This window comes from Tursiops truncatus, chromosome 12 (genome assembly GCF_011762595.2).
Source record: "Tursiops truncatus isolate mTurTru1 chromosome 12, mTurTru1.mat.Y, whole genome shotgun sequence".
NCBI classification, from domain to species: domain Eukaryota; kingdom Metazoa; phylum Chordata; class Mammalia; order Artiodactyla; family Delphinidae; genus Tursiops; species Tursiops truncatus.
The window spans coordinates 64,657,262-64,672,370 of NC_047045.1; the positions used below are offsets into that span (position 1 = coordinate 64,657,262).

At 34.9% G+C, this 15,109-nt stretch overlaps 1 protein-coding gene across 14 annotated transcripts in view; it reads right to left on the reverse strand.

The window, feature by feature from the left end:
- REPS1 (RALBP1 associated Eps domain containing 1) overlaps positions 1-15,109 on the reverse strand; it is a 74,404-nt gene that overhangs the window by 20,216 nt on the left and 39,079 nt on the right. For 10 of the 14 annotated variants that reach the window (XR_002179713.3, XR_012324880.1, XM_019951704.3 and 7 more), the window contains exons 9-10: positions 5,853-5,974; positions 2,295-2,375 (exon numbers count right to left, since the gene is read on the reverse strand). Coding sequence is in view for 12 of the 14 variants with exons in the window: in XM_019951704.3 (XP_019807263.2) it covers positions 2,295-2,375; positions 5,853-5,974 (203 nt within the window). In the remaining 2 variants the exon portion in view is untranslated. The remainder of the gene's footprint in view (positions 1-2,294; positions 2,376-5,852; positions 5,975-15,109) is intronic. The other 4 variants (XM_019951703.3, XM_019951701.3, XM_019951702.3 and 1 more) reach the window with 2 other exon arrangements.

The window sequence follows — 15,109 nt, forward strand, 5'->3', positions numbered from 1 at the left end:
CATCTCAGTTTGCATGTGAGGTCACTGCCCTGGGTGATGGCTGTCTCTAAGTGCTACAGAGCAGTTTGGAGTCCTTCACAGACAAACTTTATTGAGCAATATCTACTTATCAAAATTTGGCTTTTAAAAATTATTCCATTAAGTGTTTCTGACACTGTAAGGTATGTTAAATTCATATCAGAACTGTAGTGTTCTTTTTCTCCTATGTGAGTATCTTCTAATCTGAATGGACCTTATTTACTTACTTATAATCCTTATTTATATAAACCTTGCAAAGGATCATTTGGGAATGTGGCCACAGGCTGTGTTCTGTAGACTGGTAATATGTCAGGTAAGAATTAAATGAAGGTTAAGAAACTCAGACCCTCACTGAAAGCAGGGCATTGTACTAATTGAAAGTTTACAGTGAGATTATAGTTTGCCAGCGTAAAAGAAAAAAGATGTTTCTAGGTACCAGATTATAAATATTTAAGACTGCCAACTTTATCAAATTTAGAGGCCTAAACTCAAGTTTAAAATGTCAATTAACCATTTAAAACTTTCTTTCCTAGAGCCTCCTGCCATACTAGAAATAGCAAAAGAAAGTATTATGCCATATCATTTAAACACTAGAGCTGGAATTCACAAATTTGGATATTATTTCCAAAAAGTTACAAGAATATCACTGTTATTAAGTCAACTATTTCCCTGCATTTCCTGCCAGTCATGACTCAATTTAGTTTGCCTCCGAGTTCTAGATTTTTATATTTAATGTTCTTTTCTGGCCTGACAAAGATCATAATACAATGAATTATTACTCTGAATATCTCTTAAGGGTTAGAGAATAAAAGAGTCTCTACTGCTACATCCTTCCCTGTAAAATACTTTTATTAAGTACTTTAAATAAAATTAACTTGACTGTAAGTAGGAGATAAGAATAATATGGAGAAATGAAACTCAGAGCTAAAGTAAAACTTTCTTTCAGCTTATAGCACGTGTCACTTCCCAAGAAACTTTAATTACTGCTGCTAATAAGCAGTAAAAATTGTTAAGTGCTGCCTTTTTATTTCTCTCCTATTTTTCAGAGACTAAAAGCAAAGATTAATGTCCTCAAAGTAGTAAGGAAAGAGAAGGCCAAAGGCTCAGATAATCTACATATTAATTGGCCCCTGAATAATGAATAGATTATAAAATAGACACTTAAAACACTTCCATACATTATGTCTGAATTCAATATAACAGCATTCTCTGTATTTCAAACAGATATAAATTCTTTAAAATTATAAAACACACCAAAGAGCCATTAATTTAAAATGTTGAAGATGTATTATTATCTTTAAATGCCACTTCTCCCAAATCCATATTAAATAACAAGACTATTTTAACATTTAATTAATAAATGCTGGCTATCTTTGGTCAGAAACATCTAGAAAGAATGCCTTGTGTCACTTTCTCCAATTCTTTTCACTGAACTCATTTTTAAAAATCCTACCTTTACACTCTTCTTCCCTTCCTACTTACTTCCTCTTTTCTTTTTGAAAGGTACTTATTAGCATGTCCTTCTCTTTATAGGAAAAAATGAAAAATAAAAGAAAAGGCAGGAGTGAACAGTGAGAAGACTGTAATAGCTACAGTATAGAAGTTTTCAAATAACTTGAGGGACGGGTGGGGCATATATTAAGTTCAATCTATGGGACAGAATTTATTGTTTAAATCAGGATGTGAACTTTGTAGCATTTTCAAAGCAACACAGTGAACCACAGGAAGACAAGACAGAGCCTCCTCTGCACAATGGGAATCTTTGACCAACAGCGCTATTGTTTTGCTGAACTTGATTCTCTTGTAACAGGACTCAACATACTAATTAAGTCAAAGCTGTACCATCTGGACTGTTAAAATAAAAGATGACACTGCATGTTTACATACATAGCACATGTTACATGATGTGTAAGCATACAAATAAAATAGTATTTACTGTCATTACACTGCAATAAGCAGTATATGTTTAATAAAACATACACTCAATTAGCAAATGAAAACAAGGTCAACTAAATCAACTGTCACAAAATGCTCCTTTAGACACATGTATCAGATTTTAAAAACATAGATTTCTCTCATTAAAATAACTAGAAAATACAAAGAATGGTAAAAAAAAAAAAGTTCTTTCCACCATTAAACACACAAAATTGAAAAGCCTGCCACCATTTCCCTCTAAGCACTCCACTGAATCATGCATATCAGCTAAAAACCATAATGAATGAAAATTTGGGTTAATAAAATTAATTTCAAACAAGCAAGCTAAGTGATTGACTTACAGGATCAGCTGGTGCAATGTTAGAATCAAATTGGGTCAGAGTTTGTGAGCTTGAAGAGCGTTCACTAAATGTCTCCCACTGCTGAACAGACAGAGGAGAGACAAGTCAGCATGATGAGAAAGATGGAGTAAAAGATCACCGGAGAAGATTTAGCAAAGTAATTCAGAGGTTGCACTGCAAGTTGTGTTTCGTAGGCCTGACAAAATTCCATAAGCTCTGTTTTTCCATAAACATTCTACATTATCTATGCTGGGTCATCTTGTAATGTAAAGTGAGCAGCTTCACGATCAAATGTACAGTAACAATTTATTGCAATCTCCATGGGAGAGATTCAAAGCCTTACAGAATTCAACTCAAAACACAATAAAGGAACAGAGTCTAAGTGGTATAAATGGTGACAAAAGAAAAATATAAAGGGGTTTGTCTTGACTAGAGAAAGAATAACTTCAAATCCTTCTTTTAAAATCCAAATGTTAATGCACTGATTTGGTGGTACTAATGAATTCTGAGTACCAAAGTTTTGGTCAAAACAAAGCAAGTCAGTGCGACTTGCCAGTGCGACCCCTGAAAGATGATTCTATTATGTATGTGCACATATTCTGTACATATGTATAGATATTTAATAAAATATAATTGAGATAAAATGCAAAGAATTCTGGAATTAATGTAAGTTTGAGCTTATGTCAATCTGTAGCAAGTCAACCCCTGTAATCAGCATTATGAACAGGGCCATGCCAGACCACAAGACAAAACTGCCAATCAGGCACCCACCTCCAACCCCATGCTAGAAAAATCAGAATGCGGCCACAATGAGAGCAAATCAAGCAACTGAGTATGTGTTATATATAGAAGATGTATTTTGATATGAAATACTACTCTTCTAAAAGAGGTACACAAATATCATACCTCAAATTAGGTGGAGTGATAAGTGATTATTAATTTTAGTAAATTCCATTTGAAGATCTTAGTAATAAACAGTATAGGATTTTATATCAAAATCATATTAAAATTATCATTAAAATTTGATTCTTAAGAATTACCAGTTATACGCTGAAGGAAAAACATCTGCACATATACAATATATACACATGAATGTTTACACACAGACACACCTACTCCATTAACCAAAATCCTCTTTTTATAATTCAGTATAGAAAAGTATACATTTTTATGCTTCAAAGTTCGACTTACTATTTAAAATAGTAATATTCAATTTGAGAAGACATGTAGAAACTAAATGTTAGCAAATGAACACATTTATAAAAATTATCTACAGAAATGGCTAATGCAATCATTCAACAGCTTTCCCTAAAGATTAGTTTTGAAATCATAAAATTAAGATATACTAAGAAATAAGAGATGCATTCAGCGTGTTTCCTGAATAAAGAAAATCCACAGTGATTCACTTTTATCAAGGGACATCACTTCAGGGAAGTGACTTACCAATATTTGTTAATGTAATTAGTTTCTTCAATAATTATTGTTGCATAGGTACAGAAGGAATTTTTAAAATTCTGATTATCTAACTATGGAGAAAAGTTTAGATGCAGAATATTTTTTCCAAAAAGAAGACATCTGTCTACCTATTTGGTGGCATGAGATTTTACTTGATTTTACAAGACTGTATGTAAGCTAGCTGGAGAGCAGAGAAACACTCTTATCTTTGTAACTTTAGTATAATGGTTAAGAGCACAGGCTCTGGAACCAGACGACTGGAATCCTAGTTACGCTGCACACACTCAGGCAAGTTATCTAACCTCTCTGTGTTCCAGTTGTACCATCTGTAACGTGAGATTAATAATGCCTATGTCACAGGATTGTTATAAGGATGTAAAGAGTTAATATATGTAAAGAGCTTTTTGAACAGAACGGTTACATCAAAAGTGCTCAATATGTGTTACAGATTATTAGTGTTATCCCCTACAGTGCCTCATCCATATTTGCAAATGCTGAATAAATATTTGTTGAAAGAATATTAGTGCTTTGAGGTAGAAAATTAAAATATAATTTCCATATCCTAAGTAAATTAAAAAAAATAAATATTATTCAAATGTGTCAAAAATCAATGTTAGTTTTAGTAACATTTTGATTTTCCACACATAGTGCAAAAAACCAATTATGACATTCATGTCCTTATTAGCAAACACCACAAAATGAAACTTGGTAAGAAGATTTAAGAAGGGAAAATGCAACTGCTTAAATCAGATTTGAAAGGGATTTCCATTGCTAGTCTTTAATGATCACATGTGATTTTTACTTGGAATGAAGATGGGCTTTTGAACTGACATGCTTTAGAAAGAGTTGCTTTTATTTATGAACAGATATCAGTAAAAATAATCTTTTAATCTGATACTGCTTTTTTAAAAAAATGACAGAAATGAATAAAGGCAGCAAAAAACAGTGGTTTCAAGAACACTGAGCCTATTCTCCATAAAGCCTCTCTACTAGCAAATTCTTTCAAGGCTTAAATCTTCCCTCCAGAAAAACACTTATATAAATGGTTTTATATCTGACAGCATGACGGATGTATATTATAATGTCTCAGAAGCAGGTATCTGTCATAAAGCAGCAGCAAAGTACTTTAAACCTGCCAGTTACTTCTCTTGTTTTTCAGTTGTCCAAAATTAACTAGTGTCTCTTAAACCCAGTATTTTTCTGGCTTTAAAAGACACAGAAAGCACAGAAGCTTCAAGCACTATCTAAAAGTGATACAAAAGACTGTAAGGAAAAAAAATATAACTTGTTCACAAAGAAAAGTGCTCTAACAGGCTGAGCAGTGGTTTTCAATTGAAGTTCTACAGAGCATGAAGATTTAACAGAGGGGCCTCAGAGGGTGCTTTGTGGAGGCAGGGCCTCAGGTCCTCTTCCCTTATTCTAATCATAGTGGCCCTACTTCTATTGTTTTGTATAATGGAGTTCCAAAGTAATGGGGGGTGGTTCTCAAATTCTGTTTTCCACGCTGGGCTTGGTCTTATATAACATGGTCTTTAACCACTGCATTTAATAGGGTTAAATCATTCCATTTTGTATTAAATAAAATAAATTACTATGAATAGCCTGGAATGTAGAAAATACTTCTTTCATGTGGAAAGCTGGTTTAGTGGCTTCTCATATCACTTCCAAAGCCAAGATTCCAAATCTATTATCCCAGGCCTTGCTTACAGGAATGAGAAGGCAGTGTGACACAGCAGGTATGCTAGCTGACTGAACGTCCAAAGGACCTGTGTTCAAACCTCAGCCCTTGTCGCTTACTGGCTGTAAGATATCTTGTCCAAGACATTTACCCTTTCGACTGTTAAGTTCATGCATCTGCCCCATCTAACCCACAGAGATTTAGTAGGAATGAATGGTGGAAACTAAATGATAGTATATACATATGAAAAAGTACTTTGAAAACCTCAGAGTCATATAATTACAAATATCTATCACAGTCACATTTGATATGGTCCCTCAACTATGCATGCATGCTGAAAGAGCTATATGCTGAAATTACCCTGCTCGGAACTTCTTACCTTAAAAAAGTGAATGTTAGTGAGAGAAAAGGGAAGCTTTGCTAACCTCACTGCTCTGATTCAGCTCAGGCCAAGTCTGGTTTAGTGACGGCATAGATGGAGACTTGCTTGGAGGTGCTTCTGCAGGAGAGCCTGAATAACCTACCTCACCTGGCTGATCCCCAACGTCTGCAATTTAAAAAAGAGAAATTCTCTATAAACAATATATTTTAGTTTAGGAATATTTACTCATAAAAACCTAACAGAAGGTTTTCACAAGTAGTAATTTATAATCTAAATTTCCTTTTCTCATGTTCCCAAAACAAACATCTTAACAATCAGACAATCAGGCAATACTTATTCCTGCAACTTACTGTCTACCTGAAACCAGAGTTTTCCATGAAAATAAAATCTAGTTAGAAATAAGTAGAAAAAGAGTGTTGTACATAGCAATGCAATAGGGCACATACTTTGAATCTAGTAGGGATGGATTTGTACCAGTTCCCAAAGTGTATTCCATGGAATATCAATCAGTAAGATATTTTTAAAAATTAGGTTTTCTATTCAAATAAATCTGGGAATACTAAAATTCCCTGTTGGAGTGTCCCCACGCACATTTGTATATCAAAGACTTGTCATGTCTAAATCAGTTTTTCCCAAATATAAACCTTTTTTTATCAGATAAAAATCCCTCAATATTCCCTTGGCATATACTTTGGGAACTGCTGATTTACACTAATTCTCTCGAATTTTCTCTACAAGTCTTCCTTGTTACCAAGAAGCAGCATATATTTTCAAGGCAGACAGCAAAAGGAGAGAAAGAGCCCAGGCATGAGCAAAAAGCAAAGTCAATGAGCCCACACGAAACAAACTTTTATCGTTAGGCTCACTAGCATTTACAGACTTAACTGAGAGAGCTACAAATCCACGACAGGATTTCAAAGTGGTTTTTAAAGTATTATGTGACATCATGTTCTACTTTTAATTAGTTAAGGCTTCTCCAAGCTCTCAAATTGTAATTTAAAAACAGAAGGAATTTAATGGTAACTAAATTCTCATTCCAATCTTCCCAAATTTTACATGGCTTTGAATATAATCCCAGTCTGAAAATCACATTGATTGCCAAATTAATGGGGAGTACCTAATCTGTTTAGAACCTGTATCAAAAATATGACTCTAATATCTGTCACTATCTCATTGTTTGACCATGGGCAAGTTGAATAAAATAAATAGCACCTGAGTTTCTCCATCAGAAAGAAAGACATTTGCCATTAAATGTTAGTACTATACTTCAGATTCCTATATAGACAGCCATATAACAACTTAGCAATGTATAGGTTTTAACCTTCCAATCTATTCATAAGTAAATCCTTCACATTTTAGTGCCTAACACAGGACCTACCACATATTAGGCACTCAAATATTTATTGAATGAGTTACTTTTGTGTGTTCTTCATTTAAATTCATTCTCCATTACCATTATTTTTCTAGAACCAAAATTAACTATTGATACGCTGAAGAAGTCTCAAAATTTTTCTTCACCTATTCTGTTACATGACTATCTCAAAATACCTCCCTTTTACTCACCCTGACATTATTTCTTTATAGTCATATCACACTGCAAGTTCTAATTTGTAGTCCAGCATCATATTTTGATAAATTTTTGTTTTCTAAGATCAAGCATTCTTGCTATTTCTTTCTTAATTCTATCTCTTTCTCAGTAAAAGTGCCAAAGTGATATAGAACAAATAAGAGGCAGAAACGCTTTATATAATGTTCTATGAAGACCTCTTAACACAATGCTCTTAGAGAAAAACTAATGAAAAAATTATTTATAATAAATAGTAGCAGCAAATTCCTCATGGAAATAGCTTGTGGTTTTCAGTGTGAACAAAAATCATGTACTTTTTTTCCTATGGTAACACAGGGAGATGAATTAGCCTAAGTTATTAAAGATGGTGGCGGAGCAGAGTCGCTCCCGGATGAACTCGCCGGTCTCGGCCTCTATGTTCGCCCCCGAGCCCAGCTCTCCGGGGGTGATTGCTGCCCGGCCCCACAGCAGCTTCAACTTGGACTGTAGCAAGGACGGCAAGGCGCTCGACGGCAAACTGGAGCTGGACCTCACCAGCAAGATGCTTCTAGTGAGCTCTACATCAGAGCAGTACGACAGCCTACTTTGGCAAATGTGGGAGAGGATGGACGAGGGATGCAGGGAGATCACATATGTCACTGGGCAGAGATCAGGAGACATGGGTTCGAGCCCTGGTCTGGGAAGATCCCACATGCTGCAGAGCAGCTAAGCCCGTGCGCCACAACTACTGAGCCTGCGCTCTAGAGCCCGCGAGCCACAACTACTGAGCCCACGTGCCACAACTACTGAAGCCCGCGCGCCTAGAGCCTGTGCTCCGCAACAAGAGAAGCCACCGCAATGAGAAGCCCGTGCACCGCAACAAAGAGTAACCCCTGCTCGCCACAACTAGAGAAAAGTCTGTGTGCAACAACGAAGACCCAACGCAGCCAAAAATAAATATAAAATAAATTTATTAAATTAAAACAAAACAAAAGGAAAGGGAATTAAAGAAAGAAGGATAATAGCTATAGATTTGATAGTTTACCGGAAGTGAAACTCTGTCAGAAGGATGGTGAATGAAGAAGCGTCTTTAAAAGATCTCCCAAAGCAGATATTAAGGAAAGGAAAAATAGAATAAAAATAGTATTAACTATAGGATGATTAATTTTTGAAAGAACCTATTTAAAAGTCATACTGTATTATTATTTAAGTTTCAAATGTCACCTTAAGGCAAACTGGGGCCCTGATTTGACTTGCCTGGACCTCTGTTCTCCTGTTAGTCTTCTACTGACAAATTTAGGGCCAGAATGTACACCATCCCCACTGCAGGGAAGTTCAGGTTTGGGATGGATTCTGGGTACCTCTTTGATTCACTAGTACCAAGCTGCAGTGGGTCCAGCCCCTTGAGGCTAACTAAGAACTTAAGTGTTATTCACCCAAATAATTATACTTCATAGTCATTCCGATACAGTTATTTTCCTACAGTACCAGTTCTTAAACTGTGAACCGTGGACTCCTGGGAGTCCCCATGACACTGCTAGGGGGGTCTAAAACATCAAAATTATTTTGTAATAGTAATAATGCTTTTTCTCTGTGTTGGCATATGCACTGACGGTGCAAAAGCAATGGTGGGTAAAACTGCTAGCTTATTAGCAAGAATCAAGGCAGTGGCACCTAAATATATAGTGATTACTGCTACAATATAGCAGTCATTGTATTCTTTACCACCATGCATTCCAGTTAAAATATGTAAAAATAAATAAATCAATAAATATGCATTACAATTTCACTGAAGGATGTTCACAATTAAGCAGTAAAAATTATTAATTTTATTAAATCTCACCCCTGGAAACACATTTTTAAAATATTCTGTGGCAAAATGGGAAACAAATATGAAGCACTTCTCCATATTAAAGTGCAACGGTTGTCTCAGTGTGATTCAGATGTCAGCTGAACAGGCCACTATTATTCTTGAAAGAACAGGTGATAAACTGTAATTATTCAGACATGGCTATTAGGCAGGGATTTTCTTGAAAATGGATTAAGTGACCCTGTCCCTTCAAGGAAAATAACAATTTTCAGTATTTGTTACTAATGACAAAGTTTGAGCTTTTAAGTGAAGATTAGAATTTTGGAAAATGTATATCCATGTCTATAAGCTCAAGAGCTTCCCAGTACTTCCTTGATAAGATAGGTTGTGATATTAACAAACACACTTTTTGATATTTTATAATAAAATGTCCCAACGTTTGAAAGAGCTGTACAACTCAATGAACCGATATTTTACAAATAATCAGCGCATTATGTTACAAAGCCGTGCATGGGTAAAAGATTCATTCAAAGTTCAAGACAGATCTATGTAACAGTACAAACAATTCATTAATATGGTTTCAGCTTTTACACTGCAATTAACCTTTAAGAAATTACCATTTGTTGAGTTTTGGTGCAATAGCAAAGAATATCCAAAATTATCTGAAAATAGTCCTCCCTTTTACTACGTGAGGCCAAATTTTCTTCATGTACTAAGGATTGGCATCCTTTTTCTGCAAAGGGCTAGCCAGTAAATATTTTAGGCTTTGCAGGCTGTAAGGTCTCTGCTGCAACCACTCAACTGTGCTGCTGTCAAAAGCAGCTATAGGTAATTCACAAAGGAATGGGCTTGGCCGTGTTCCAATAAATTTTTATTTATGGATGCTGAAATTCAAATTTCATATATTCTCATGTGTAATAAATATTATTCTTTTTTGAAAACAAAAACCACTCTTTGCTTGCAGGTTATACAAAAACAGTCAGCAGACTGGATCTGGCCTCAGGGCTTGGTGTGCCAACACCTGATATACCTCAAACAAAGTAACACACTCATCAGATTGAATGCAGAATGCAGCTAGTTGAGATTCTAAGCTGTCTTCTATTAAACCAAATATGAAAGAGATTAGCATAAGTGTAAAACAATGCCACCTTTTTCACAATTTTTTTATTTTGGAGAATATGGTTATTTTCCTAAAAATACCTATGCTAATATATAAGGGGTATACTCTTGTTATTTTAAAATAAAGCAGTAAGTATTTTAAAAAAATGTTTCAGTTTTAATTTCTAATAGGGTTACTATTGACAGATGTAATCTACAAAAAGAAAGCCTTTTTGGGGGTCCACAAAAATATTTAAGAATGTAAAGGGGTCCCTAAGATGAGAAAGTTTGAAAAAAAATCACTGTCATAGAAAATTCAAAAATTATCTCTGGAATAAATTAGCAAAATTACACATTGCTTCTTTCCTAACTTCATATATAGTACAACAAATGGCAGTAGAAAAGGAGCAAATTACCTATGTTCTAGAAACTAACAGTCATGAGCCTGGGAAGAGGCATTAGGTTTGTAAATAAACTACACTTCCTTCAACTTGGCTCCTTATAAATACTCCAACAAAGAGTTTCATAGCTGCCCACAAAAGTTAGTCTTTAAGACTGTATCCTTATGGAGGCAGGGGTGTAATTTTACTCTTACCTGATGCAGTGTTCCAACCTAGCCTCCTGCTGGAACACTGTGTCAACCCTGCCTCCCTCCTGAGGGTTCTGCTCTGCCCCTGACATCATCAGAGCATCAGGGCTGAAAAAGAAGAGCATGAGCCTAAATTATTTGTTAAAATCAACCCCAAAAGGGCTTTTATGCAAAAAGTATTTGCATGTATAGAAATGTGCCTGGAAGGCACAACCCAGGGTGATCATACTGATGTACTGTCAATCTACATTTAAAAGTTAGTAATGATAGGGCTTCCCTGGTGGCGCAGTGGTTGAGAGTCCGCCTGCCAATGCAGGGGACGTGGGTTCGTGCCCCGGTCTGGGAAGATCCCACATGCCGCCGAGCGGCTGGTCCCGTGAGCCATGGCCGCTGAGCCTGTGCGTCCGGAGCCTGTGCTCCGCAACGGGAGAAGCCACAACAGTGAGAGGCCCGCATACCGCAAAAAAAAAAAAAAAAAAGTTAGTAATGATAATACGAAAAGTGCAAACCTTATTTTCAGGATCGCACTAGAAAATAAAAACACTGTCAGTAGTTTTCATCCTTCTAGGCTCCACAGACCCTAAAAGGTTCCTAGATTCAGTTCAGTTCAGTGTACCTGCTGAACAACCTCTTTCTTAAAGAGAAAGAACCTGTTTCAGTTTCATTCTAGGTTTATAATCTACCCACCCCAAATTTCTCTCATTTTCCTAGTATTATACTCAATACACTGAAAAAACTGCTTCAAAATGACTGCCAGCTATTATCAATCTAATAGAAATATATATACTCCCTGAAGTCTTATGGTTTAAAACTTATTTTCTTTTCAAGTAGCAAAACAAACCTAGGAAGAATTCTTCAATCATGTAGGTTCAAGGTTTTAATTTCATTTATCAACTTCATCTAAGCAAAAAGTAACTATATCTTTTATTTATTTGAGATGTGAATATTATTTGTACAAGAAAAAAACATTTAAAATTAAAAAAAAACAGGTGTGGATAAATTTTAAGTTTAAAAAAACCCCCTATAAACAGCACCTTTTTCATTCACGCTTAAAAGACAGGGATAAGCAATGCATATGCAGAAAGAAATTAAAAACTTAATTTAAGATATGCTTTGTTTGCCTTGAATGATATTACATGGATCGAAAAACTAAGTTCTATTTCCAAAATTAATTCCACTTCTCCCCAATATTCCACAAAATGGAAACTTACTCAGTAAGCAGATTTTAAGGACTATGTAGAAGTCTATTAGTTTTGAATTAAAGCCAAAGATTTTTAAAAAATGAATGTAAAAACATGTCTAACAAGGTTTGAAAACAATAAAACACTTACCCCAAATACTAATTAAATTGCATCTGTTGCCCTTTTTTCTTTTTTTGCAGTACTGATCAACATTTTATAGCAAATACCATTTGGCTCAGCTATTATACTTCAAAGAATATTACCCACAGATATACAGGAGGTTTCCATTATCTAAGTATAGCTACAAATGGAAAAAGCCCATTTAAAGTTAATCCACTTAAAATAAGGACTAAAATTTCATAAAGAGAAAAAACAACTAAACTGGGGCGTTTTCTTCAAGACTTACACAGAAAATGAGTATAAAGAACAAACCATAAAAGATGTTAAAGATTTTGGGCGAAATTTGGTGGCAAAATTAATAAAAGCATGAATTCAGTCAGTGAACATTTACTGAGGGCCTATAAGTAAATATAGTAAACAAAGATACAGTATTGAGCAAGAAGACAAGGCTCCCATTTATTTCCATGGAGTTCTCGTCCTAACAGAGCAAGACAGACATCCTTCACTTCATTTTGACTTTCACAACACAATCATAAAGAAAAAAGCTCATTTCTGCAAAAAATAATTAACGGTATCATTAAACATACCCAAGGACTCTTACTGAATCCACTGATATTTAAACCATAATCTTTTAAAGCCCCTATTGTGTCATTCTTGCAGAGGTTTTCTCCTTCAAGTATTAGCTAGTCTTGTTTGTCAGGAATTTGTTTTTGCCAGGAATTTGAGGAGTTTAGTTATTTTGTCCACTTTCACTAAATGGTGCACCTTTGCCAATATTTACAATTGTACTGATTCATCACCTCCAATAAATACCCCACTATCTGAAAAGAAATGACATGAGTGTTAAGAATGTATACATATATGGGATGGGGGGCTTGAGAATTAATTCCTTAGGTGTAAAGTTAATGATGAATATTAGTGCCTATTTTCATTTTCCTCTGCAACTAAAGGCACTTGGAGAGTAAATTTTCCAAAACAAAGATTCGAGGTTCTCTGTACAAAACAAAAATATATGTACCTTTTTTTTTTGCAACACCAATTTAAAAGTAAAGCCAGGAAACTACTCGAAAATTCCATCAATAAGAAACTGGTTGAATTAAGGAACATTCACAAATTATGATAAAGAATGTGACAGCTCTATATGTAACAAAGTGCAGAGATGTACAACATTATTAGAAAAAAATCAAGGATGTACAGTGTGAATGCACTTGTGTAAAAACAGATAGCTGCATGTGTTACTTCTACAGGCTTTTATATGTTAAAATTTTCTGTGTGAACACAAGAGAAACTATTAACATTGATTAACGCACATCAAGCTAGTCTCAAGTATGTATTTTTGGTAAACGACTCATAAATAAAAAGTCTGGATTTTAAAAATATTCATGTTAAAAGTACCACTAGGAGCTTGGGGACCTATGCTATCTATGCACCGTATCAACAACAATGAAACACATGCTCAAGTTTACTGTACAAAGCAACGATTATGGAGGAGGACACAGAATAGTGAACAAATTCCTTTACCTCTCTGAGCATCTCAAGCAGATACTACTGAGGTGCTCATGTGAGCAGTGTGGTGTGAAGACAGGAAACAGTTTTAAACAAGTGGTTCAGCCAACTTAGTCATTTCAAAAATGCGAACGCCTACTTATGTGTACTCAGTTTGCACCCTGCTAGGTGCTTAAACATGATGAACAAGACCAATCTGGTTACTATCTGCCCAGGAACCTCTAATCTAGTTTAAGAGAGACTGACCAAATAATCGCAAAAAAATATATGTAAAATTGAAACTGTGCTACAAAGATGATTCTTTGGAAATTGAGTTTAAGAGGTGGAGATTGAGTTTAAAATGTATAATAACTCAACGTGTTTTTTTTTTTCTTTAAGATACAATTGTGGTAGGCTAGCAGGTCACCTTAATCTTTTTTTTTTTTAATAGAAGATAACCATTCCTAAGGGGGGGAGGGATAAATTGGGAGATTGGGATTGACATATACACACTACTATGTATAAAATAGATAACCAATAAGTGCCTACTGAATAGCACAGGGAACTCCACTCAATACTCTGTAATGACCTATATGGAAAAAGAATCTAAAAAAAGAGTGGATATATGTCTATATATAACTGATTCACTTTGCTGTACACCTGAAACTAACACAACATTGTAAGTCAACTATACTCCAATAAAAATTTTAAAAATTTAGAAAAAAAGAAGATAGCTATTCCTAGAAGATTACCATTCTTTCTTGAATTCAGCTTCAGAAAGCTTCCACAGATGAATTCTTGTATGTTTTCTTTTATAAGACAATGAAAGTTATTTACTCCAGCTGTCAAATTCAGTGATGTTCAATGTTAAATATTTTAATTCAGGTCTACACAAGTACTTCTACCTCTGGTCCTTGGTTGTTCTATCTGGTATATTTAATCCTATAAATCTAATCAAATGACTTTGGAAAAAATACATATATATCCCACCTATGTTTGCATGCCTACAGAAAGCTTAGCTTGTTACTTCAAGCAACTGTAACTCAAGTCATCATTATTCATCATCTATTTTTCTGTGAGAGTTACTTAAATTGTAAATATAGAATACTTGTGGAGCTAATATTTTAATATGTCCCAACATCATAAAGTTAAAACAAATGACTGTTTTTCCAAAGACAGAAATGTTAAGGAAAAAACCCTACTTTAAAAATGGCACATATTTAGCGTAATTTACTCAATAATTATTTACTAAGCTACTTAGTCCATGCCTGCAAGTGCTAGGTCCTGAGGATACTACAATGAATACGATACATCTCCTATTTTTTTAAGGCGCTCAGAGTGTAGTGGTAGAAAGTGGAAAAAAAGAACAGGATTCAGCATAATGTGTGCCATAATGAACAGCACATAGGATATGCTGTGCAAGATCAGAGAAGACAGAAACCACCTTTGCCTGTAAGACACAAAGTCTCCA